At 38.3% G+C, this 27782-nt stretch overlaps 1 protein-coding gene across 5 annotated transcripts in view; it reads left to right on the forward strand.

Annotated features, from left to right (window-relative positions):
• Positions 1-2233: 2233 nt before the first annotated feature.
• SNRK (SNF related kinase) overlaps positions 2234-27782 on the forward strand; it is a 62667-nt gene continuing 37118 nt past the window's right edge. For 2 of the 5 annotated variants that reach the window (XM_005546810.3, XM_074031851.1), the window contains exons 1-3: positions 2234-2323; positions 16805-16866; positions 20112-20806. In XM_005546810.3, coding sequence (XP_005546867.1) covers positions 20218-20806 — 589 coding nt within the window. In that variant the 5' untranslated portion in view covers positions 2234-2323; positions 16805-16866; positions 20112-20217. Of the gene's footprint in view, positions 2457-5361; positions 5412-16804; positions 16867-20111; positions 20807-27782 lie in introns of all 5 variants that reach the window. The other 3 variants (XM_005546811.4, XM_045385000.2, XM_045384999.2) reach the window with 3 other exon arrangements.

The raw sequence follows: 27782 nt of genomic DNA on the forward strand, positions 1-27782 counted from the left end.
ATCTAATTTGTAGCACCTCCCTGGTTTCCTTCCAATAAACAACATCTTCCTTAAACTGGTGGCATTATGTTATTTTTGAGATCTGAATCACAGAGACTGTAATACAAGCACGCATGCTTCATCTTGTCGTTTTGTAGAACGCTGTACATCTAATTAAAGCTTCTTACAGGTCCATAAAAAGACCCAACATTAAAAAAGCAGTGTGTTGGAGAAAGCCCCAGGGCAGATTGGAAAAGGGGTTTCTTCATTGACTATAAGCATATTTGCTTAAATTCCAAGTTAAGTAATACTATATTAATTTGTACTTGAATATTTTTAAATATTGCCCAAGCATAATCAGATCATGTCACCACATTTATGGTGTGGAACCAAAAATGGGTCACGTTCTTGCCAGCAGCACTTCAGCTACCTAAGATATACTGGGGATGAATAAATGATTTACCATGTGGCCAGTACTGCATCCTTCTCTAGAAGAGTTTTGGTGCCAACTTCATTTAAATCAATTTATTATTTTGCCCTTTTTCATTTGTTTTGCTATTCTTATGCCTTTTCCTTAGAAAATTCATTCAAAACCTAAACAGTAGCAATATAAACACTCTATTTTTCAAGAGCTTATATATTAGTCATTGTTCTGTAGTTACTGATATAACTCAGGGACTACAGACCTGGGGGTGGAGGCCTTCAACCACTGGAAATTCCCTGGGAGACCATTGCAGTGGTATTTTCTCCCTTTAGCTGGCTACAGAGTTCCTGCATAGTGATATGTCCCTGAGGAGAAAAGTGCATGGTCTTCCTGCTTTCTAGCAACAAAGGAAAAAATTCTACAAATCCAAGTTAGGAGCTCTTGCTTAATATGCTGCTACAGTTACGATTTCCATGTCAAAATGAGATGATTCTTTTACGGTCTTTTCAAGTCAGAGTGATCCCAGGTGGGACCCTAAGGCGCAGAGGCCTAATCTGAGGCTTTCCCTGGTGCCCTTCCACCATCCGATGCAAGGGCATTAGGGTAACTGGAAGTCCCCCTCGATCAGAAAACCCCATGTTATTACCCTAAGAATCAAACTGTTTGCACCTCCCAATAATCCACTCCTGCTTCCCAATCATCTTCAGACAAGTAAAGTTGATGTCATAGAAACTAAAAGGCTTTTGACATTTGCAGGTCGACAGAGATTTGCTAAAACCATCTAGATTTCTCTCTGCAGTCCAGTCAATTCAACCAAGCTTGCAGCATCTAAGCAGCTCTTCTGGCTTGTGTCCTTTGCTAGGGGTCCTTTCTTGGGGAAGGGTGGACACAACGTGGGAACAGAAGCGGAAAAGCAGGTTGGAGAAATCCGGTGTCTGGTTTGTTGGTGCTGCCTTCCAGGAACCCCGAAGAGCTGGTCTCTATTGCCTGCCATGCTTCCAGGGGTGGGAGTCGGGAGTCCCCTCTCATCCTCTGCGGCCATCCCGAAGCTCCCTTCCAGAGCAACCCGGCCGGGCGACCATACCACTGAACCATCCAGGGCTATGGTTAATGCCTGGCGTGTTTTAAATCTCTGACTTCATGTGCTTTCATATGTTTCCACGACCGTTTACTTTTCTATGCTGTTGCCAGAGGCTGCCTAGCCGGGCCTGTGTCTCCCGCTGACCTTTAAGGCCAGCACTGCATTCAGATGTTGGGCTTTTCCAATTTTGCTTAAATAACAAAATCAACAGAATTTTTTCAAATTAGATTCCCAGCGAGAAGAATTACAGAGGAAAAAAAATCATATTATGTACATATATGTATATACATACGTGTATGTGTGTATATGTATGTATTTTTACAATTATTTTTATCCTTGTTTAAGCCTGGGCGGGAACCAAAGAGTAAAGCGCGTGCGGCTCCCTGCCCCCTGCCGCCAAGACGCAGTCCTGTAGAGACGCGGTCCCTTCCCTCCGATTTCCCCTGACAGCTCGCGCTACTTTTCCCGGCCATTGTTCCGTGTCCCTGGTGTTTCCTCCTCCCCCGTCCTCCATCCTCCTTGGGCGCCTTGCCCGCTTTGTCCCGCCAGCCGCCGCAGCCCCGACTCGCCGGGGTCAGGGAGCCGCCAGGATGCCCTACAGCAGCCCGCGCGCCGGCCGCAGGTGCGCGCCGCCCCGCCCTGCCATTCCCGCGGCCCCGCCCCAGCGCTGACGTCACAGTGACGCGCAGCCCGCGCAGGCGCAGCTCGCCGGCACCCCCCTCCCCGCGGCCGGCAGCCCGCTCGGTATTATGATTAGCGCTGGGTGCGGGGTTTCGGCGGCCGGGAGGGAGTTGTTGGCGCCGCGGCCGCTGCGGACGGACGCTTGCCTGCCGGCTGAGGTAGGGGCGAGCGCGGAGCGCGGCGGGGCGCGGCGGCCGTAGGCAGGGGTGCGGGACCGGCCTCCGCCGCCTCAGTAGCCTCCGCCGTTGCCGGGCTGGGCGCCCGGGCCGGGGCGCTCGCCGCAGGCGGAAAGTAAGTTGCGCTCTCGGCGCCGGCCGCAGCGCGCGGCCCGGGAGGACGCGGGGCCCGGGCTGCGGCGGCCCGGACCCCGCGGTGCGGCCTGGGCTGCGGGGCGGCGGCGGGGCCCGGCGGGAGCCGTCACTGCGGCGGCGTCCGCGGGCGCCTGGAGGCCCTGCCCTTGCGGCCGCGGCGGGATTGCGGCACCTCGGAAGGCGCCCGCATCCCCGCGCCCCGCCCCGGAGCGGGCCGAGTGCGGCGCCCGCGGGGCCCCGCGCCCGGGGCGCTCGGTAGGGTGTGTGTTCTTTGAATGCGTTTTCCCCTTTCAGAAGACTGTAGAAATCCGGCCGCAGCAGAAGGGTTCCTTGGTCAAACTGCTTTACAATAGAGTGGGAATGTTGTCTGTAGAGAAAGGGCAACGGGGTAAGGCAAGGAGGAGCAGTGCCATTCCCCAGGGAGAGCTAGAATTTTTCGGACGGGGAGACTGGGAAACCTACGTTCTTTTCCATAGTCATCGCCTGTTGATTTCTTTCTGGACCATTTTACAGGAACCTTCCTGCCTTTTACTTGGACTTGGGTTGCAGGAAAGTGGCAGCCTTTTATCTTCGGGGTTCTTGGAGCTGTGCTATTTGTAACTGTTGGATCGCATACAATCCAGTAGCTTCATAGGGAGTTTCAGGATTTGGGGAGAATTTAGCAGTGGAGTTCCTAAATCTATAGAGGTCTGAGGGACCTTTCAAACTGTCGTGTTACTTTCCACCCCCCTTCCCTTTAATTATTAAATGTGTGTTCTCAAAGTCTTAGGAACCGTGGTAAAGTTGACTTAATGCGTTCAACATTTGGTCAGGTTTTAAGGTGAAGCATGGCTTACAAGTGTAGGACATCCTATTGAATCTCTACCAAATTCCTATCAAACGTGAAATGCCTCAGTTTGGGTTCCTTGTATGGGATTGGAGCACTATGTCCCAAACCAGTCTTTAACTTATCGGAGTATATATATAGCAGTGTACTTTAAAGCCCGGGTTGTCAAGGCTTATGTAATCAGTTTGTTAATTTATAATCTTGTTACGTTGCTTTCCAGATTTATAAAATAATTCCCTTAAGGAAATCTGTCCTCAACGTCTGCTTAAATATTTCTCTCGGAATTGGATTCCTGAAGAGGAATGTACTGTACAAGTGATGATTAAAGCATACTAATTAGACAAGTTTCTTTTTTTAAAGAACACCAAATACCGAATTTTTAATCTGATTATCTGTGTAATTGTCCCTGAGAGGAGAACAGGTGACATTCCCATTTTACAGAACTAGAAATGAGAGAAATTACATGACATTCCCAAGGTCACATATTGAAGTAGTGTAGAAAGTCAAGTGCACGGTGCTAACTTTTTGTAATACTCACATCCTCAAGGCTTTTCAGGCAGGAAACTTTCAGTCCCACCTTTCAATTTTTTAAAGTTTTTATAATCAGTTTTTAATTGTTCATTTTGTGCACAAAATTATTCTCACCGTATTTTTAAAATAATTCTGAGTATTTTTTCTCTTTTATTGCAGTAAGATCCATTAGTTTAAAACATGCTAGAACTCAGAAGTTGTACTAATTTTTATTTTTCTAGACCAGAAGTATAGATTGGGGCTTTATGGTTTGATTTAATCACATAATCCTGAAAGAAAGACTTTTAAATGTCCTTATTAAAATTGAAGGACTTTCATGATATTTTTACTGGTCACAGGAAATACTGTTCATCTGAACTTCACTGTGAGTATTCCCTCATATAGAAAGTGAAACTAAATAGAAAAATATTTATTTCTGGAGATACTGAGCAGCCATGGTTCTAAGCACTGGTATAAATAAGGCATGATTTCTTCCCTGTAGCAGCTTGTCTAATCCTAGGAGCTCTTCACACCGCCCAAGAAGAAAAGGGTACAAATGAACTTTCCATAGGCCAAAATCTTAGGAATTAAAAACGTAGATGAGAAACTCTAGACTTAATGTAACTGCATCCCAGTTTGCTTAACAACCGAAAGATAGAGTGTTTATAACTAAGATACTTTAGTAAGGAAACTGTTATTCAGAATTTAGGTATTTCCCAGTGTGTATGTATGTGCAGGTAAACTTAGAACAACTTAGGTGGAAAAATTGAGTGGATCCTAGCAGTTCTGAAGATAAACTTAACCTTTGATCATTTATTCATGGAATGTTTGTGTGTCTCTTTTGGGGGCCCTAAGGTAGAGGGAGGGCAGCAGTAGAAAAGTGAATAAAAACCAGTTCCTGACTTTAGGTTCTTAGAAGCTATTGGGGAACACCAAGGTAAACAATATCAGTACGAACAGATGAACTGTGGTGAGGCATAGGGAAAACCCTGCAGAAGCACAAGGATGGTGGCAGTAACAGCCTGACATGGAAATACTTCACAGAGGGAAGTGATGGTTAAACTGGTCTTGAAGGATAGGAATTCCCAGGCAGAGAAGAAGGGAAAAGGCTCAGAGGGTTCAGAAGACAAGGTCAAGTGGTGGGAGAAGAACATAGATCCAAGTGGGTGAAAGGGAGTTGAGAAGGCTGAGACAATGCAGCTGTTTTTCCTTAAAGCCTTTGAAAAGGAAGGAGAGAAAAGGGGCAGTTGCTTTGGGGTATGGAGGAGAAGGTTGTTGGTGAGGTGTTTTGTTTTAACTTTGGAAAGAGCTGGTATGAAATTCCTCAGATTTAATGGCCTCACAAGTGAGCACTGGAACTGTGTTGTCTGCTCTGAATAATCCAGAGCTGTGTCATTGATCCTCATCTGCTTTTCTGCACATCTGCTTTGGGTTGTGGCTCTGTGTCTCATGGGAAACCATTTCTTGCTGGTGGTAGGGAAGGAACCTGTCTAAAGAGGATTCCTGTTTTGCCCTCCCTGAACATTTATTTCTCTGCTGTCACTTCCAGAGCCTCCTGAGAGTCTGCTTTGGCATCGCCAGCATTTGGCCTCTGCTCAGGTAGGCTCTTCCATAGCAAATCAGTCCTCTTTCCCTTTCCTTTTGCTGTTATGCGCCCTAGTCTGCTGCCATGTGGCTACTCAAAAGTTACTTCGGACTCAGAGGTCATTAGTTGTTCATTTGACATGTTTTAAGTTTTGGAGTATCTTCAAACCCAAAGCAAGATTAGGTCTATCTGTACATCTAAACACATACCCTCTTGACTAATATTTGTCGGGAGCATTTAGTATAGGTTGACAGAATGCTTCAGGAGCCTGGATTACACAACGTAACGGTGGTCAAATCACAGCCTCACTAGGCCTCAATTTCTGAGTTGTTGACATGCAGTTATCTCTCTTAAACCCACAAGACTGCCAGTTCTTTGAAGGCAGAGACTACTTCTTTGATCTCTACATCATCAGACCCAAGTAATGCCTGGTATATAGTCTGTACCAAGAAGTGTCTTGGTGAAGAAGGTTAAAAAAAATCTAATCTTTAGTTTGTTGATTTTATCAGCCTGTTATAGAAACCACACCCTTTCTAATAAAGCCGGGTTGGATTTGAATTGTTTTTCAGTCATACAATTTCAGAACTAGAAGCAAATCCTCTACTCTCTGCTAGCATGTTGTAGATGTTCCTGTCCAGAAAGTCCAGTCTGAGAGAATGGCATCACCAGCTACCACTCTCCACTAGAGTCATTCTGGATTTCTGCCTTTGCTTAGCCTCTTTTGCGTTGAGTTCTTGGATTCTACTTCCAAAATGTGTCTCCTCCACAACATCGTTATCATCACTGCCCATATCAGCTGCTCTCATTTTTAAGTCTTTAAGTAATTTACCTGGAGGCATTTTCAGTTGTCTTCTTACCTGTCTTCTAGCTCTATTCTTGTCCCTTCAGTCTGATCTTCACTTTGCTGCCAGAGTAATTTGTTAAACCATTGTCTCTGATTGCTGTTCTCCTGCTCAGGATTTTTCTTGAGCTCTTTTTTTGGCTCTTTACGCTGGCCTTCATTTGTTCGTTTAATAAAATGTATCTGTATATTTTGAGTAGATGCTATACTTGGCAGGCCCTGGGATAAAGAACTAAATAAAATGAACATGATCCTTACGTGAACTGAGCCTGTCATTTAGTTTAGTGGGGGACACAGATTATTAACCACACAGTCACACAAATAATTATATGACCTCACAGTTGTGATAAGGGTCATAATGGCAAAGGACGCGGTGCTGTGAGTGAGTATAGGGAGCTGGTATGTGCAGGGGGTTGGGGAGGGCAAGGGGATGGTCAGGAAGTCGTCCTTTAAGCTGGGCCCTAGAGCACGGGTAAGGGCTAGCCTAGACCTAAGAAGTAGAAATTGATGAATTATATGGAATACAAGACCCTTTGGGTATCTGGTTCTTACCAACCTGCCTGACCTTTTCCCCTACGCTCTGCGTATATTGTTGTCTGAGTCACACTAAACATCCTTGGGTCTCTTTCCTGAAAAGCCTCTTCCTTACCGTTGCCAGTTTCAGTTCTTAGCTCAAACATACAAAAATTATTTCTCCAGAGTGCTGTCTGTGGCATTCTCCAAGGCAGATTTAGGAGAAAAGAACACCTCTTTTTGCATATCTGTTCCCGTAAGAGACTGTGAACAAGTTGAGACGGGGACCTTCCTAGTATCCAGTACGGGTGTTTAGGGGCCAGTTTATTGGGCCAATAGGGGATGAGGTTACTGATAAAAATGAGATGGAGAACTATATATGCAACCCCTCTCAAATACTGTAATCTCGTGGGAAGGAGGCCAGTTCTAAAGTTAGGGGGATAAAATCCTTAGGTGATTTGTATTCTACTCACACCCTATTAACATATATTATCCCATTTAGCTTTCACAGTAACTGTCCAAGGTGGTGATTATCTTTATTTTATCAAGACATGCCTTTTCATAGAAGTCGAGTAACTTGTTGGGCTGTAGATCCTGTGGTGCTCTTTCCACTGTGCTGTCATGCCACTCTGCATATGTGCTTAATAAATGAATTTTGATTATTCCTAAAGTGTGCTTCCATGGTGAAGATGATAAGAAAAGTTAACTATGTGGTACTTTGAAATGTGGAACCTTAGGACTGTTATCCTAGCTCCTCCTCTGATGTTCCCTTGCTTCCACGTGTATACACACACACTTAGGTTATTGTGTTTTACTCTATTGCATAGCTAGGGGAATAATAATCAAATTTGCTTTAATACTTAGCTATGTTGGTTCTTCTATTTTAGAGACATTGTAGATATTTTAATATAAGTTTTACTCTTACAGTATGACTTATATGAAGTTCATTTTAGACTTAGGACAATATACTAACAAATATTCATAGACAGATTATTAAGCTAGAGTGTACTATATTCATGGATCTCTTTTTAAAAACAGCTGTAATATTATACAACCTTTTTATTTAATAGTGGACAGAAACAGAGTGATTACTTTCTTTTTTTCAGAAACTTAAAATTTGTGTAACTTAAAAAGAAATGTTTTAGTGATCTGTTGCACTGCATGGTGATCACAGTCAACAATAATGTGTTGTATGTCTTTAAATTGCCGAAAGAATAGATCCTTAACATCCTCAACACACAAATGTGGTAAGTAGGTAAGGTGAAGGATATGTTCATGAGCTTGATTGAATCTTTCTACAGTGTATAGGTAGATCGAAACGGGGTGATTGTATTTTAAAGTAAAGTTTAGCTTTCTGCTTTACCTCATTTTTTGCATGTTAAACAGTTCTCTCTTTATTGGCATAAAGTTTTATGAATGGTACTAAAGAAATATGGAATGAGAATATTCAGTCTACAGTTTCAGGGCTTGGTTTTTGTCCTTTGTTTTTCTATTTTCTGAGTATTTGCTAATCCTCTTGTGAGGAAAATGCTTTTTCAGAAACAAATGGAAAGAGTATAATTTGCAAAATACATCAAAATTACAGTTTGGGGAAAGAATAAAGGACAGTATTTTTAAGGGGAAAATAAAACCTGCTTAAATTTTACCTGAATTACTTGGTGTTGGCTGGGAAGGAATCTTGCTGTCACAAAATTGTATACAAACAATTGTGTGAAGTTATTTTCAAGGGACCCTTCCATTTTTAAATGACCAGTAATTACCTCCGCCTGTTTTATGAATGGCTGTTTTCCTGTAACTTCCTTTCTCAACTTGAGATGCAGTTTCTAAACATTTCAAAAAGTTTTAAATGGAATTATTTGTTCTTAATGTTTAAACATCTAATGTTTATTAGATGAATCTCTTCCCCTTAAGACAGCTGGAGCAGGTAGCTTGCATAGTTACCTGCATAATTACGCATAGTTGCATAATTGGAGGAACACTAGAAATGTCAAAATATCTTAATTTTACTGTCTTTGTTTTTCTTTGAATTAGAAAGGAGTAGGTAGAAACTTCGTATTGTTTAAGGGAAAAAAAAGCAAGGCTCAGGGGTTGGTGAGGACTAGAATCTAACCCAGGCAACTCTTAACTGGGTATAGGACCTGGACAAAGTGAGTTCTTAACCTCATTGGCCCTGCTTTTTCATTTGTAAAATGGGTATCGCTCTTAAGGAATTAAATGATATAATAAATGTAAAAAGTGCAGTACATGCATAGATTCCTAGAAATTAAAATCTGTTTCCTCATTTTGAGACCTGCATTCAGACAAAACTGGAATTCTAATGGGCAACTGTGGCAGCAAAAGACATTTTAAAAATTAGAAATAAGACAAAGAAAAATCCATGGTTTTGCTTTACTCGTTTCTGTATAAACCTGTTTAGGTTAGTAATAGATTTTTAGTAGTATGTATATGGGTGATAACGAGAGAGATCTATTAAGCCATAACAAAAATTTAGAGTTTTATGAAACTTTGTAGTGAAAATGAACTTTTGAAATTTGTTTAAATTCTCGAATAAGCTTATTTCTGTGTTGCTTTCATGTTAATACGTAAAGGATTTTCCTCTTCCATTGAGGCTCTTTGATGAGAAGCTTTTCCTATGCAATTTTTATTCTTTAATGACACTTTGACTAAACTTAAGTATAATTCAAACACAGATATGTGGTGAATTATTTAGTATGGCAAATTTTCCATTTGTTTTGTCCAGCACCGTTGCTTAAATGATGAGCCATTAGGTATTCTTCAGAATCAGCCGCCTCTCTTAAGTTTACTAAATTTATCTCACTTCTACCCCCAAGTCATCACTTTACCCAAACTGGTGTTCTCCTTTCCTAAGCCAGCCAGCAGTAGGCACTCTTACTTTGTTGCTTGTTTACCCCACTTACAGAAATGGTGTTCCTCTACTCCTCTTGAAGGATAAGCCCTGGTCTGTGGGCTGCCCCTGTCCTTGGTGGGCCTGCCTTCTATAGTATCCTCTATTCTTCCTCTCACATGCCTCACCTAGGCTCATTTGTATAATTATTTCTCTTTTTATATGTGAATACTATTTTCTTTTTTTTTTTTTTTTTAAAGTCCTGGGATACATGTACAGAATGTGCAGGTTTGTTACATAGATATACATGTGCCATGGTGGTTTGCTGCGCTGTAGATCCTATTTTCCTAAATCATTTTTGAGATTTGAATGGACAGGGACTGTGTTGTGTCCTGTACAGTTAAGGCTCAAATTATTTGTTAACGAAAATGACTTAGTGTTTCTGTTATTCATACTAAAACAGTTGCATACCTTTATTTCTTTTATTTGTTTTTCTTGTTTTTCTTTTCTTTTTTTTTCTGAGACGGGGTCTCGCTTTGTTTCCCAGGATGAAGTGCAGTGGCTGATCTCGGCTCGTTGCAGCATGGACTCTTGAGCTCCGGTGATCAGCCTGCCTCGGCTTCTCAAAGTGCTGGGGTTACAGGTGTGAGCCACCATGCTGGGCTGCATACCCTCTTTCTCAGAGGAAGTAAATATTTCATTGAATATGCCTTGTTTATTAACATTACATAAATAGGTATTAGATAGTATAGTACACAGTGTATTTTCAGAAAAATTGGTGTATTTCATAGATCTCTTAATGGAAAAGTAAATGGAATGGATAATTATGTACAGAAAGTCAAAAATTTAGTAGCCTCTGCCTTTCCTGGAGTATAAAAGCAGCACATATTCACTGTCAAAAATTTTAAAAGAACAGAAAAGCATAAAGAGAAAAAATATTCTGTAATCTTACTAATTTAACATTTTAAGTTTTTTAAATATATACATTCATACAGATTATATGCTTTTTAAAAATGATTGGGACGGACCAGGTATGGTGGCTCACACCTCATAATCCCAGCACTTTGGGAGGCCAAGGCAAGGTGAATCACTTGAGGTCAGGAGTTTGAGACCAGCCTGGCCAATATGGTGAAACCCCATCTCTACTAAAAGAAAAGTATAAAAATTAGCTGGGTGTGGTGGCATGTGCCTATAATCTCAGCTACTTCGGAGGCTGAGGCAGGAGAATTGCTTGAACCTGGGAGGCGGAGGTTGCATTGAGCCAAGATCGTGCCACTGCACTCCAGCCTGGGTGACAGAGACTCCATCTCAAGAAAAAAAAAAGATCGGGATTATATGCTGTGAAGTTTGGTATATACAATTTTTTTTTAAACTTAACATTATGTTGTGAGACTTTCCCATGAAATTAAATAGCCTCAAAATATGGTGGCATACTGTTAACGTTGGGTATGTTGTGTTTTACTTAACCATCTCCTTATTGTAGACCTTTAGATTATTTGATTTTTTTTTGCATGTATAAATATCACTGAACATTGTTGAATGTAAATATTTGTCCTCATCTTTCTTTGAGATGTGAATCTAGTAGTAAGATTATTGTCAAGGATATTAATTATTTTAAGGCTCGTGAGACAGGTTGATTATCTCTTGTCTAAAATGCTTAGCACCAGAAGTGTTTTGGATTTTGTCAGATTTCGTAACATTTGCAATATACATAATGATGGGACCCAAGTCTAAACATGAAATTAATTTCTGTTTCATTTACACCTGTACATATATGCTAAAGGTAATTTTATACCCCATTTTTAATAATTTTGTGCATGAAACAAAGTTATGACTGCATTTCCTCTCAAAAATTAATAGAAACTGTGATTGGTCACATGAGGGTTTTTTTTACTTGTAGTGTCTTGTCAGCACTGAAAGCTTCAGATTTTGGAGCATTTTTGGATTTCATATTTTCACCTTAGGGATACTCAACCTGTACACTTATTGCCAAATTGTTTTTCAGGAAGGTAGCTTGCTTGCAGTCCCACCAGTGGAAGAGAATCCCTGGAATGAACCTGTTTTTGAGTCAAAGTCAGTGAAATGTTAGGTGCCAGTATTTTGGTTTATTGATTAGTTTTTGTTTTTTTTTTTTTTTTTTTTCTGTTTCACGATTCTTTTTTGGCCATTTTTTAAGTATCACTTTTATCAAAATATTAGGAGGAATAAAAAGATGGTAGGGAGTTAAAGTGAGTTTTGACAGTGGTAATAAAAGCTTTAGATCAGAAGAGATTTAGATTATTAAAATTCTCCATAACTTAATATTCTGTTTTCCTGGGCACAATAGTGATTGTGGGTTGGCTTTGTTTATTTTGGAGTAATTTCTATACACCCAGCTTATGTTTAAGTCATTACTTATTATGTGAACACTTAATGCTGGAATTGTTACCATACTAATTTTTAAATCCTACTTACCTATAGGTAGAAAGATAACATGCTTAGCATTTTTCATCACTTTAACAAGAGACAGAATCTGTTTAGGAATTTCAACTTATTGTCTGTGTTGCTGGTCCAGGTCTTGTGGCTTGGATGTTAATCTCTTCTTCTCTACAAATACTAAGTACTATACATCAGTTAATGATTTGCTTAACTCCTGAATACGTTCAAATTCCTTGATAGATGCTGGACTGCGCTTGTTTTACTTAGAGGAAATAAAGATTACTCAACCAGTGCTTCAAGGATTCTGCATTGGCAACCAAATCATTGCCTCAAGAAACTGGAACAGGCTTCTCACCATGACATTCCTAGTCCCCTCAGCAGCCCCTAGTCCATCAAAATTGATGAAAACGAAGAACATACTTTAGTAGGCAGCTACCTTGTCTTGGAAAATGCTTTCTTAGAGACTTAGGAGTACAAATTGCCCAAAAGAAGATTTCTGATAATAAATGACTTTAATCTTTTAATTTGTAGATCCCATCTTGATCCCATCCAGCGATTGCAGACTGGTAACTGCATAACCACATAGTAATATTCAACCAATCCAGTGAAAAACTCTGAATTCTTCTACAACTTAGGACCTATTGACCTGTTAATGGTTCTTATCTTTGGTTTATAGCTTATATTAGTAACTCCTAGGAGGAGGCATGCTATCATTAAAAAGTGAAATATTGTTTACTTTTGTTTTGTTTTGAGTCTGAGTCTTGCTCTGTTGCTCAGGCTGGAGTGCAGTGGCGTGATCTCGGCTCACTGCAACCTCCACCTCCTGTGGTCAAGCGATTCTCCTGCCTCAGCCTCCCAAGTAGCTGAGACTACAGGCCCATGCCACCACGTCCAGCTAACTTTTGTATTTTTAATACAGATGAGGTTTCAACATGTTGGCCAGGCTGGTCTCGAACTCCTCACCTCAAGTGGTCATCCATCTGCCTCAGCCTCCCAAAGTGCTGGGATTACAGGTGTGAGCCACCATGCCTGGCTGAAATATTTACTTTAAATAAAGAAAACAGCAGTGGTGACTGCATAATAGGGTTGTGTTTATTTTGCTTGACCTAAAGGTTATTCCTGGAAGACTTAGTTTACTGTCTTCCTTTCAGCCTATACCATTTTTAAAATTTTAGCAGTAAAATCAGGTTGGTAATACCATTGAGAGAGTGTTAGTTCCTGTACTTAAGTTGATTTTTCTGTAGATGTACAGTTTGGTCTACTATTTTTCAGGAGTAAGGATTACAGTTTTCATTTTTTGGTATTTGTAAAAGATAACAGATAATTTCTATGTGTAAGAAGCTTAAATGCGGTTTTAGTGGAGCTTTGCAAAAACTCAAACTTTTAGTTGTCTGTATTAGATTGATATACTGGTGCATATATATGTGTGTGTGTGTGTATATATATTTAAGCATTTAAATGTTTGAGAAGAATATTGGTGATCTGATTTTGGAGGAAAACTCCAAATAAACAAAATGTTTATTACTATAGATAAGCTATAGAAGTAGTACAGTTTTTGTGCACAGCCGTTTTTGTTCAATTCGTCTACTTTCTCATGCCATGGATTGGTTCAGAGTGGTATCCAGGCAGAGCTGCCTTTGTTGAGCATACTATTTTGTCCCTGCCTCTCTAAGAGGTGTGAGGAAGAGGCATTTGTTTGATGTACAGTTGAGACTGCAATGGTGATGATGTTGATGAAAAGCTAAAAGTGAGTTTTAACAAGAATAACAGGGTGAATTCCAAATTGATAGTAGGTTTAACAGAAGCTGGTTCTACAACTGTTTTCAGCAGCTTGCAAAACGTGTGTAGGGCCACCCACACTTCCTTCCTCTTCTCCAGCCACACCCACATGCTTCAGTTGCTTCTGCTGTCTTTAGTAGGAGAACATCAGTATATTCTTGCAGCACATAACAGTACTTGTTTCTCAGACACAAGTTTTTATATTATGAGCATTCTTGGCAAGTTGGCCTATTTCATTTAGGTCCAGCCTAGTTATATGCCTGTGCTAAATAAAAAGGTTGCTTTAGAACGGCCTATTTAGTGGTTGCTGTTTAAAAACATGTTATCTTAGCTGTATAGTCATTTAAAATATTGATTTAGAAGAACTTAGTGCATGGGAAAATGTTCACTTTTTAAAGTAGAGGAAAAAGTAGTTATCAAACTTCATGTCTAAAATCTTAGCTTTGTAAAGAACTGTAAGTATAAAGGATGTACACTCGGACCTGATGAGAAGTCATCCTAGATGAGCGTATAGGTGATTTTTATTTTCTTTTTTGTGCTTTTATGCATTTTGTAAACTTTCTAAAGTGAAAGTCTTGTATTAACTTTTCCAACTTGTTTTTTGGAGAGAAGTATTGTGAAAATAGTTACAAATCTCTTTTTACCCTGACATCCCCCCAAGCCCCTAAGTATTATCCCCATTTTATTTTTTAAAATTGTGTCTGGCCATATATTATAAATAGAAAATAATTTGAAAGAATCTATACCAAAATGTAAACAGATGTTATCATAAGGGGTGGGATAATGGATTTTTGTTTTCAAAATTCCCCCTCCCTTTTTTTACTGGTCTATATGTTCTAATTGTATTTTTCTCCTGAACTAAACAGATTTTTCTTTCATAATTGTTTTTGAGATTTTCTATAGGAATATATTTGATGCGAAAAAATGTAAAGGAGTATTGAGTCCTTTTTGAAAAGCTAAATTTGATAGAAAATTATATTAATATCATTTAAAAAGCAAATACTTAGATTTTGTGAGATGTTTTATTGAAAAACTCCCAGACTTTGATGCCTAACTAGAGACATTATTTCCTATATCTTATAGCACTCATTTTCAATTTAGTTTATTTTAGGAAACTGAACAACAGTTCAGTCTCTGAACTGGTCTCTCTTATGAAAGCAAGAGAGATAATAGTTTGGTGAATTCATTCTCTTGAAGTAGGGTAAACAGCTGAAAGAATTTCTGCTTGGATGGTGGGAACGTCATCTTTGTAACAATGATGGTGGTGGTGGTAGCTGGTATTAAAGAATGCTTACTCTGTGCCAGGCACTGTTCTAAACACTTTACCTGTATTAACTCATTTGATCCTCACCATATCCTATGAGATTGTTTTCTTATTACTAACATTTTCTAATGAAGAAACTGACCATACAGAGAAGTCAAGGTAACTTGCTGAGTTCCTTTGGCTAGTGATTGGTGAGCTGGGATTCAAATGCAGTTGTTGGTCTTTAGAACCAGTACTTATCACTGTACTACCGCACTGCTTTGCCACAGAGACTAGGGATGAAACAGGGGCTGCTGGAAAAAGAGAAACAGGCAAGGATAGTGGAAGGAGCTACCATATCCCTCTTGTAGCTGAAGGACCAGTCAGGTAGGCATCCCAGGGTTCGTCTGTCACTAAATGTAGACCTGTGCCCATGGCTTGGCCAGCCCTATGTGTGCTGCAGAACTCTTGCTCCTTGTTCCCTCATTCCTGGCAGGACACTTGCTTTCATATCCAGATGTCAACCACCTTTCCTCCTTCTTTCACCTTTCCTATCTTGCTTCCCCCATTCTCTTGCACTCCTTTTCTCCCAAGTGCATTTGAACTTTACTTGGACACCTCTCACCTTTAGTGTATAGTGTAAATTATTATGTTGGTGTCATGTGAATGTTTAGGCCTTTCTGTTATTCATGTAATAGTTCATTTTCATGGAAAGACCTGCAAGGCTACCTCGGTCAGTATTCCCTCATCGTGCCACGAAGTTGGATATAAGTGATTTGCTCACATTCCTTTTGTTTGTGGTGATAGTTTCTTTGTTACTATCAAGTGGCGGGCCTCTGATGGAGAAGGTGTTTTGTGTGATCCCTGATGCTGGCATCATAAGTGATTTCCACTTGCCTTCTGGAGGACAGTGTGTTGTAAAGCTTGCCCTCCTTGGCTGCTGTAGTGTGAGTATTTCATGAGCCTGTAGGGGCTCCTAGAGATTGGGTGGCTTTGATGCCAGGCTGACCATAATTGGAGCTAGAGACTGCTGCTTGTCAGGCAAGTTAAGCTTCATGGTACCTAGCATGCAGTTTCATGGGGAGGATTCAGTAAAATGTGAGTTTGGGGCCTGTTGTAGGAGGCATTTAAAAAATGGCAATTGTACTGTTGTTCATTATTCTTTTCTTTTCTTTTCTTTTCTTTTCTTTCTTTTTTTTTTTTTTTGGTTGAGATGGAGTCTTACTTTATCACCCAGGCTGGCGTGCAATGGCGCCATCTCGGCTCACTGCAGCTTCCGCCTCCCGGTTAAAGTGATTTACCTGCCTCAGTCTCCTGAGTAGCTGGGAATACAGGCGCCCGCCACCACGCCCAGCTAATTTTTGTATTTTTAGTAGAGACAGGGTTTCACCATGTTGATCAGGCTAGTCCCGAGCTCCTGACCTCAATGATCCACCTGCCTCAGCCTCCCAAAATGCTGGGATTACAGGCGTGAGCCACCGTGCCCGGCCTTGTTCATTATTATTTCTTCATTCCAGTGGAATAATTTTTCTGACCTGTCTACCTGGAAAAATCTGTTCACTTTGAAATCCCTGTTTACTAAAGGTCACTTAAAGGAGTTATAATTCACAGAAGGCAGAAGGATAATGGGGGAAACTGGGTTACTAAAGACAGATTTTACCATTTTTATACATTTGTCTAGATCCAGCCTTAGAGTATGTATTTTGACTTTAAGCAAAATTCAAACAAATACAACTAAATCTGAATCTTTTTCTGTATTTTCTTTTAGGAAAAAGAAGCAACTAACGAAACACTGTGATAACAAGGATTATTCAGTATGCAGTTTGCAGGGTATGTCTTGGAGACATTACAAATTCACCTTTATATAAGCCACATCTTAACATTCGGCATTGATGTTCAGATTGACTTTTGGGAGCTGCAAGATCCTCAAAGATCAAAAAAAACGATTTAGTTACTTTGTACTCTAACTCAAAACGTACTTGATAGTAGGATTGGACAGTAGACTAGTATTTAAAAAGATGTTCACTAACAAGGATGTTTTTCGTCTAAACTTTGAATTAATCATAGTGTCCTGTTCTTAGCTATACAATTTAATTGTGGTTTCATAGACTATGGAAAAGGGGTGCTCATAAAAAAAGGACATTATTTGGTAGTAAGAGTGATTGTTTCACTATAGGGTACTCATTGTGAAGATACCAATTAGATTCTTTCCCATGAGCTTGCTGTAGATTAAAAATTATTTCACCATGCCCTCTTGTGTTGGCACAGGTTTGGGAAGAGAAACATTAAGGTTTAATAGTACTTATCTGTGGGTGTCTGAGGCTCTGAAAAAAAAAATTTTTTTCCATTTATTTTTGTAATAAAAACAGTTTTGTTTTCAAAAATCAGATTCATTTGTAAAATCTGATTTATGTAACTTTCCAGGAACACATCTAAACTAAAATGATAGATGAAAAGAACAAAATTATATAATTTGGGGGCAGCCTGAAGGAATGTGTTTTAAAAGCTAAAGTGGCATTTGCAAGCTTATGCAGTAGAAACGTAGACTTGGGTAGAATTTTAAGCATAATTATTGCCCTTATAATTAATTGAAGTTAAAATATTTAAAGTTAGTTTCCTGCCCCCCCCACCAGAGTTTTTATATTTGAACATTAAATATACCAAATTAAAATTTCTTTGGGAAACTACTGTCCAAATAAAGCAAGGTCTTTCAATTTGGATTTTCCTGTTAATCCTGTCATTAAAGTTACTAGTTCAGATGACAGGGATAATATACATATAGAAGAAATTTGCTTCCCCCAGTTCCCAACACCTAGGCATTGTATCAGTTTCTTATTTAAAAATCTTAATAGCAGGATTAATAATTTTGGTTCTAAAATCAATTTGCAAACACAGCGTAGCATAATGTTTTAAAGCATGGACTTTGGTGTCAGACAGCCCTGGGTTTCAGTCCCGGCTCTTTTACACACTGGCCATTTGGCCTACACCAAGTTACTGTGCCTCAAAAGGGGGCTAATAATTCCTGTCTCTGAGGGGAATTGTGAGGATTGAATGAGGATGATGTGAAGTATTTGGCATGTGACTGGTGTGTAATACTCATTAAGTAAATGGTAGTGCTATTTATTATTGCAATAATTACTCAAATGCAAAAAATATATTAGTAAACATATTAACATTGACTTTTTGAACTTGTAATTTAACTTAACATAAATTTTTTGAGGGGGTTCTAGGTATGTGAGTCAGATCATTTCTGAAGTGGTATAAATATAAAAGTGACTTTATGCTTCTTTTGTAGTTAGTATTTTAACTCTTAAGATGGTATTATCCTAAATGGGGCATTGATTAGAGTGGCCAAATGTTTATAAAGAATGTGGACTTTGAAATTTATTAATTAGGTGTGAATCCTAGCTTTTGCAGTTAATGTCACTTGTACCTAGAGCAGCCTATTGCCTTAGCTATAAAAATGAGACCAGTGCTGACTGGCCAGGCACGGTGGCTCAAGCCTGTAATCCTTGTACTTTGGGAGGCCAAGGCAGGAGGATTGCATGAGGCCAGGAGTTCAAGACCAGCCTGAGCAACATAGCAAGACCCTGTCTCTAATAACAGTTTTTAAAAATTAAAAAAAATCTTACCCATTTTATGTCAAATTTCATTTTTTGGGATATTTTTATCTAAGTGGACTCAATAATTAATGCTCTTAATATATAACTGAAAATGTGAAACTGTATATTGAGAGGCGTAGAAAAAGTAGAAAAAGGTTCGTCAAAGGGATGGATACTGACTAATGGGAGAGAGCTGACCTTACAAGGTTGCTATATTCCTCATTGGATTTTGTTACTCAGTTCTATTAAATGTTGGTTAGAAAAAAAAGTGAGGGTTCAGCCTGTGAGATATAAAGTTGCATCTTGTTTAATTTTATACATGTTTGTTTTTCTGAGTCAGGGTAATTTATGGGGAACCTATTTCTATTCATTTATTATAAAAGTTGAAATTTTTAAGTGCAGTATGAAATGTGGTTCTTAAAAACCAAATGATCTTTAAATCATCTGTAAGAATGCATGCCTGTTTACTCTTGGAATATAATCACGTTATGCTGGGTTGTGATTCAGAGTTGGAAAACGATCATTAAAAATCAGCATAACTGATGAATACCAGTAAATTAGCAAATATTTATTAAGTACCTACTACCACATACCTAGAACCCCCTCAAAAAATTTAAAGTTCAGTTATAAGTTTAAAAAGTCAATGTTAATATGTTTACTAATATGTTAAGCACCTACTGTGTGCCAGGTGCTTATCCTAAACAATAGTGATGCAAGAGCAAACAATTACCTCCGAAACATTTTGGAAAAAGTTCCATTTCAAAATTTAATAAGACAGTTTGGATTACATGCTATTTGTAAGCACTGTTCTAGGTATTGGGGGAAAGTAGAAAAGAATCTTAGAATAGAAAATCCCTGAGAACCTGCTGCTGTCAGGATAGAGGAGATGGCGTACCTGAATACCTGTAGAATAAGACCACATAAAATAGAGGTGTCCCAAGGTGCTCTGGAGATATTGAGGAGAGAAGGAGTTAGAGAAACCTTCACAGAATGGAATTTTTCTTTCTTTCTTTCTTTCTTTTTTTTTTGCACTTAAAGGAAGTGATGTTGGTCTTGGGGAAACTGAAAAGTTGTTGGGTTTCTGTCCAAATGTTTATTCTTCGTGTTTTCCCTTGTCAACTCTTGCCTTATTTTTTAAGACACTAATTAAAATTACTTTTAGGAAATGTTTGTTTCTTAAACATGCTTGTCAAACTTGCCAGTTTTCTTATTACTGACCACCAAAAAATTGCTTCCAATGAACTAATTTTTTTTTTCAGTTTGCAAAAATTTAGTGTTTAAATTCTCAGCCTTTGTAATATAAAGTCTAAATATAGAAATGGGTTGTTATGAATGACCCTGACTCATTTTATATCTCAATTTATTTTCTTCAAGTTTCTCTTAAAATGAAAAAAAAACAAAAAATGAACTGATTTTAAAGTTTGTGAAGAAAAGTCACAGAAACTTAATTTTGTTTCTCTTCTTATTTTGTAGATATCCATGACGACATTGAAAATGAATTTTTTGTATTCACCAGATATTCTTATATGAGAAGATCTATTTCAAACAGTCTAAATATTTTTTCTTCTGTTGGACCAGCATGGCGGGATTTAAGCGAGGGTATGATGGAAAGATTGCTGGATTATATGATCTGGATAAAACCTTGGGTCGAGGCCATTTTGCTGTGGTTAAACTTGCCAGGCATGTCTTTACGGGTGAAAAGGTGGCAGTAAAAGTTATTGACAAGACAAAACTGGACACTCTAGCTACTGGTCATCTTTTCCAGGAGGTGAGATGCATGAAACTAGTGCAGCATCCTAACATCGTCCGCCTTTATGAAGTTATTGACACCCAGACCAAACTATATCTTATTCTAGAACTTGGGGATGGAGGAGATATGTTTGATTATATAATGAAACATGAGGAGGGTCTTAACGAAGACTTGGCCAAGAAGTACTTTGCTCAGATAGTTCATGCTATATCTTATTGCCATAAACTCCATGTGGTTCACAGAGACTTAAAACCAGAGAATGTAGTCTTCTTTGAAAAACAAGGTCTTGTAAAGTTGACAGACTTTGGGTTCAGCAACAAATTTCAACCAGGGAAGAAGCTCACTACAAGCTGTGGATCTCTTGCATATTCTGCTCCAGAAATTCTGCTTGGTGATGAGTATGATGCACCTGCAGTAGGTAGGTAACCTCGGTCCAGTATTTGGCCACTTGAATTCTGCCAGCTAGAGTTGGTCAAATCAGTTGTTTATCTAAAAATGATTTCTAGAGAATTTAATTGGCCTTAACTAGCAAATTGGGTTTCATAAATGCCATATATTCCTAAAGCTGGCAATTTGTTGATTTCAACTTTTAGATGGCAAATGTCTAAAGTATATTTGTGAGTACAAAGGAAAATGAGTAAGTTATCATTTAAGGTAATCTCTTTTCTGTTCATTGTAATTTTTTTCTTAAGGTCCAAATGCTTTTCTTATCTTAGATTTTTCTTTTAGTGGCTGTCTTTAGCCATTTCCTTTCTGTGCATATCCTCTAACAATCATTGGAGACCCATATTGGAAGGGTACTGTGAATATTACAGTGCAGTGTCAATAATTTGGGTATTAGAATCATTTATTAACTGTGAACTTGAACAAGTGCTTGACCTCTCTGCTTCATTTTTTATCCATAATATAGAATTGAATCAGGTACAGGTGTAGCACTCCCATATTATCTTGTTTACTCTTCACAGTGACCTGTGGGGTTGTTATTGTCCATCTCATTGTTCAGAATAGGAAACTGGCATACAGAGGCTTTCTGTATGGTGGATTCTGGAATTGTGGTACCTTTGACATTCCTAACTGCCTTCTTTCCCTCTCCACACACTTTGTGCTCTTTCACTTGTCAAGATTTATCTATTTGTGGTGAAAGTATTTACTGCCTTTCAGTTTGTGTAAACTTTGTCTCCTTGGGATTGTATTTGTTTTGAAGTTCATGTAGGAATTTGTTCTTAATTTTTTTAAGGATTTGTTGATCAGAAGGTGCAGTCAGCTTTTTGTTAGTTTAATCTTGGAAAAAATGTACTAATATTACATGCACATGATGTCAGATTCATACATGTAAGTATTCTGCTTGCATTTGTGGTAACTTGAAATGCAGGTTAAAGGATTAATGACGAAGGTGCACTTAACGTTGAAGAGTGTTGATGTTATATCGAATACTTTGTGCACCAAGACACTGATTTTCATGTTAAGACTATCATGTTCTGGAAAAGAAAGGGGTAATGAGCGGTTTCTGCCTACTACAGATAACTAGACTTCACTGAAGTCTTTCCTTAGAATATTTGAGTGGAGATTTTTGATTAATGGAGCCATTCTAATCAGACAGTGAAGCCAGGAATTTCCAGAAGAAGAAACACAAATGTCTACACATGAAAAACTCTTGAACTTCATTAGTGCAAATTTAATAAGAGTATCCTATTAAAGATAAGGTACTCTTTAAAATCTATTAAACATAAGATACTCTTTCATACTTTTCACATTGGGAAAAACTAAAGTCAGACAAAACTAAGTGTTGATAAGACCATAGACTATCAGGAACTCTTACACTATTTAGAAGACAATTTGGCAATGTCTGGTAAAGTTAAAGATGTACACATCTGGTAACCCAGCAATTCTCTCCTACATATGCACTCCAGAGTAACTCTCACTTATGTATACAAGAGATTTTCAAAGAACGTTTTTAACAGCATTATTGAATGTACAGCAGGGGAATAATTTGTTAACAGTATTCATATTGAATTCTATATATGGTGAAAATTAAACATTTTTGCTAGCATGATTGAATCTCACAAGCATACTTTTTAAGGGAAACAGAGCAAATTGATGAAGAGTACATACAACATGTATATAAAATTTTTTTTTTTATTTTTTGAGACAGAGTCTCACTCTGTCACCCAGGCTGGAGTACAGTGGCACGATCTCAGCTCACTGCAAGCTCCACCTCCCGGGTTCACGCCATTCTCCTGCCTCAGCCTCCCGAGTAGCTGGGACTACAGGCACCCGCCACCACGCCCAGATAATTTTTTTTGTATTTTTAGTAGAGATGGGGTTTCACTGTGTTAGCCAGGATGGTCTCGATCTCCTGACCTCGTGATCCACCCGCCTCGGCCTCCCAAAGCGCTGGGATTACAGGCATGAGCCACCGCCCCAGCCAACATTTATATAAAATTTTAAAACATACAAAGCAGTGTTATATATTATTTACTAGTATGTGCACATGTATTACATGTAGTAAACTCTGAAGAATGCATGAGAGCAAGATAGGTTACTTCTAAGGGGCAGGCATATCTGTAGGCTTTCAGCTGTATTGGTGATGTTTATTTTCTAAGTTGGGTGGTAGGTACACAGGGGTTCATTGTTATGTTCCTTTTTCCCCCCTTATATCTTAAATATTGCAATAATAAAACTTTAAAAAAGCTATTAAAAAAGGAAAAGAAAACCACTTGGGAAGATGTTCACCAGTCTAATAAGTGATTACCATGTGTTGGTGAAGTAGGCTTGGATGGAGTTCATGGGTAACATTTTCATTTTCGTTATTTATAGTTATTTCAATTCATACTGTGTGATGTGTGATTGAAATATGGAATTGCTATTTTAAAAAAATGGACAGGTGTCTTTCTGTTAATGTACTATTAGTTTATCGTGCCAAAAGTAGTCTGATTTTTCACAAATGTTTACTAAAATGAGCATACACAAAAATTAAAATCAGACATATTTTGAGATGTTAATAAAAAAACTTTGATTCTTTTTTTTTTAAATAAGTGTTTTATAGTATGCTGGTCCTCTGCATTGAGAATTCGCTGAGGAATTGTCTATTTTACTATTCTTTTCAAAAAATCAGATTTGATTTTACTTATCAACTATACTTTTTGTTTTAGATGTCTTTTTCTTTATTCTTTCTAGGATCTTTGAGGTTTTCTATTTTTTTAATAGCATCATGTATCAAAAGCTTATTTCTGTCTTGATTTCTAACAAATGGTTTATTAATGCTATTTAGAAGACAATCTGATGTGTACATCTTTAATGCTATGTGATTTGATGCTATATGATGCCCTCTCCCAGAATCTCTGAGGACGTCCTAGGGGTTTCACTCTGCAGTTGTTGTTCATTGCTAAAATTTATCTTTGGTTTCTTATTTAACTGAAAAGTTATATAGAAAGGTGTTCCTTTTCAAAAATTCAAAATGGATAGATTTATTTTTCTCTTTAGTTGTCTGTTTTTTAACTTCTAATTTTAGTACATTGAAGTTAATTTATGCCCAATTGGTTTCTGCTTTGGATACTATTTTTAGATTTTCTTTGTGGCTTGATACATGGTAATTCATACCATGGTGACTATTCTTCATGTGATTAAAATATTTGTATAGTTGGAGTTTTTATATATACTTAAGATTATGCATTATGCAGTTTGTTGCTTTGTACCCTTACATGTTTTTATTCTGACCTGTCATTTTCTGAGAGAATAATGCTAGTCTTCTATTCTGATCTGTGAATTTTGTAATTTAACCATTTTTTACTTTATACATGGCATTGTCAAGCTTTGATTGACAATAAAGGTATTAAAAGTTTCTAATATATTTTACATGATGAGTTATACCTTTCATCAATACGAAAGTATACTCTTTGATACATATTGCCTTAAAGTCTGTTTTGTCATTGCTTTAAATTTATCCCTTTTAAACAATAAAGGCATACTTCATTTTATTGTGCATAACTTTATTGCATGTCTCAGATCTTGCAGTTTTTTTGTTTATTTACATATTGAAGGTTGCCGCAACCCTTCATCAAGCAAGTCTCTTGGCACCATTTTTCCAACAGCATATGCTCACATCATGCCTCTCTGTCACATTTTGGTAATTCTCAAAATATTTTAAACTTTGTCGTTATTTATTTTTTATGGTGATCTGTGATCAGTGATCTTTAATGTTACTATTGTAGTTGTTTTGCAATGCCAGACACAGCACCCATATAAGACAGCAAACTTAACTAATAAATGTTGTATGTGTTCTGACTGTTTCACCTACCAGCCATTCCCTCATCTCTCTCTCTCTCTCTTCTTGGGCTTCCCTATTCTCTGAGACACAACAATATTGAAATTAGGCCAATTAATTACAGTGGCCTCTAGGTGTTCAAGTGAAAGGAAGAGTGGTACATCTCTCACTTTTAAGTCAAAAGCTGGAAATGAATAAGCTTAGCGAGCAAGACATGGTGAGACAAGATAGACTGAAAGCTAGGCTTCATGCACCTAACAGCCAAGTTGTGAATGCAAAAGAAAAGTTCTTGAAGGAAATTAAAAGTGCCACTCCAGTGAACACATGAATGGTAAGAAAGTAAAACAGCTTTTTTGTTGATATGAAGAAAGTTTTAGTGGTGTGGGTGAAAGATCTAGCCAGCCACTATTCCCTTAAGCCAAAGCCTAATCCCGAGCAAGGCCCTAACTCTCTTCAGTTCTCTAAGGGCGAAGAGAGGGGAGGAAGCTGCAGAGGAAAAGTTTGAAACTAGCAGAGTTTGGTTCATGAGGTTTAAGGAAAGAAGCCATCTCCATAACATAAAAGTACAAGATGAAACACCAAGTGCTGATGGAGAAACCAGAAGATCTAGCTAAGGTAATTGATGAAGGTGGCTCCACTGAACAACAGATTTTTGATACAACTAAAACAGCCTTCTATTGGAAGAAGATCTGTGTAGGACTTTCATAGTTAGAGAGAAGTCGGTGCCTGGTTTCATTGCCTCAAAAGGTAGGCTGGCACTCTTGTTATGGGTAAATGCAGCTGGTGACTTAAAGTTGAAGCCATGCTCATTAACCATTCAGAAAATCCTAGGGCCATTAAGAGTTAAGTCAAATATACTCTACCTGTGCTTTATAAATGGAACAACAAAGCCTGAATGACAACACGTCTGTTTATAGCATAGTTTACTGAATTTCTTAAGCCCACTGTTTGAGACCTACTACTCAGAAAAAAAGATTCCTTTTAAAATACTACCACTCACTGACAATGCACTTGGTCAGCCAAGAGCTCTGATGGAGATGTACAAGGAAATTGATGATGTTTTCATGCAGATAACACAGCATCCATTCTGCAGCCCATGGATCAAGGAGTAATTTCGACTTTCAAGTCTTACTGTTTAAGAAATGCATCTTGTAAGGCTATGTCTGCCATAGGTAGTAATGCCTCCAATCCATCTGGGCAAAGTAAGTTGAAAACCTGGAAAGGATGCACCATTAAGACCATTTGTGACTCATGGGAGGAGATCAGAATATCAACATTAAGAGGAGTTTGGAAGAAGGTGATTCCAGCCCTCGTGGATGACTGTGAGGGGTTCACAGTTTGTGGAGGAAATAACTGCATATGTGGTGGAAATAGGAAGATAAATAGAAAGGGAGCCTGAAGATATGACTGAATTGCTACAGTTTCATGATAAAACTTGAATGGATGAGAAGTGGCTTCTTAGGGATGAGCAAAGAAAGTGTTTTTTTTTTTTTTTAATCTTAATTTTTTTAAATCCATGAACGCAGGTGAAGAAATGGTTTCTTGAGATGGATTCTATTAGTGAAGATGTGAATATTGTTGAAATGACAACAAAGGATTTAGACTATTAATGTAAACTCACATAGTAAGTTTGATAAAGCAGTGGCAAGGTTTGAGAGAACTGACTTCAGTTTTGAAAGAGGTTCTGCATTTCTACTGTACGTAAAATGCTGTCAAACAGCATTACATGCCAGAGATAAGTCTTTCATGAAAGGAAGAATCAAATGATGCAGCAGACTTCATTGTTGTCTTATTTTAAGAAATAGCCACAGCCATGCCAACCTTCAGCAACCATGACCCTGATAAGTAAGCAGCCATCAACATCAAGGCAGGAGCTTCCACCAGCAAAAAGATTATGCCTTGACTCATTGAAGGCTCAGATGATTGTTAACATTTTTTAGAAATAAGTTTTTTTTTTTTTTCTTTGAGACCGGGACTCCCTCTGTAGCCCAGGCTGGAGTATAGTGGCATGATCATAGCTCGTTGCAGACTTGAACTCCTGGGCTCAAGCAGTCCTCGCACTTCAGCCTCCTGAGTAACTGGGACTACAGGTGTGCACCACCACATCCAGCTAATTTTTAAAGTTTTGTAAAGATAGGGTCTTATTATGTTGCCTGGGCTGGTCTTGATAAAGTTTTTTTTGTTGTTTGTTTGTTTTTTTAATTTTTTGCCCGTGACACAGCCCCAGGAGATTCTGAGAACATGTGCCCCTCGTAAAGTATTTTTAAATTAAGGTATGTATAATATCTTTTTTAGACATAATGATGTTGCACATTTAATAGACTACAGTATAGTATAAACGTAACTTTTTATGCACTGGGAAACAAAAAATTGTGTGTCTCGCTTTATTGCAACATTTGCTTTATTTCAGTGGTCTGAAACAGAACCCACAGTATCTCTGAGGTATGCCTGTGTATAACAGTATTTCGTGTCTAATCTATGAATCAGTCTTTGAATAGGTGAATTTGATTTATTTATATTTAATATTACTGGAGTGTTTGGACTTGTCCTATCTTATTTTGTGGTTTTCATTTGCCTTATTATTTATTACCTTTTCCCATATTTTGTTAGATTATGCAAGCTTTCTTTGCTCTTTCCCCCGCAGTGGTTTGCATGATGTGTAATCTGTTTCTTTTTGTGTTGGTGTCCACCTTTAATGTCTAGAGTCAGACAGTGTCCACATTATTTCTCCTACCCTACAAATAAGAATCAGTTTGTTTCTACTTCTTTTTTGGTTAATAACATTCTTGTTTGCTTGTGTTTGTCTGTAATAAATACTTACTTTTTACTTAATTTTATGAATTTCCTGGCCTCCCTGTCCCTTTCTTGGATTATTTTTATTTTGCTTTGTTTTGTTTGTAACCCTTTCAGAGAGGATTTTTGAAAAATTCAAGTCCTTGTATGTCTAAAATGTCTTCACATTTGTATGCTAATTTGACTGGATATGGAAATATATATTCAAAATCATTTTTCTCCCAACTTTGAAGATATGTTTTTCACAGATATTTTTCTGTCATCTTTTTGCTTTTAAAGTTGTCGGTGAGAAGTCTGATGCAAGACTAATTTTCTTTGTAGAACTACATTTCATTAA

Source organism: Macaca fascicularis, chromosome 2 (assembly GCF_037993035.2).
Source record: "Macaca fascicularis isolate 582-1 chromosome 2, T2T-MFA8v1.1".
Lineage (NCBI taxonomy): Eukaryota > Metazoa > Chordata > Mammalia > Primates > Cercopithecidae > Macaca > Macaca fascicularis.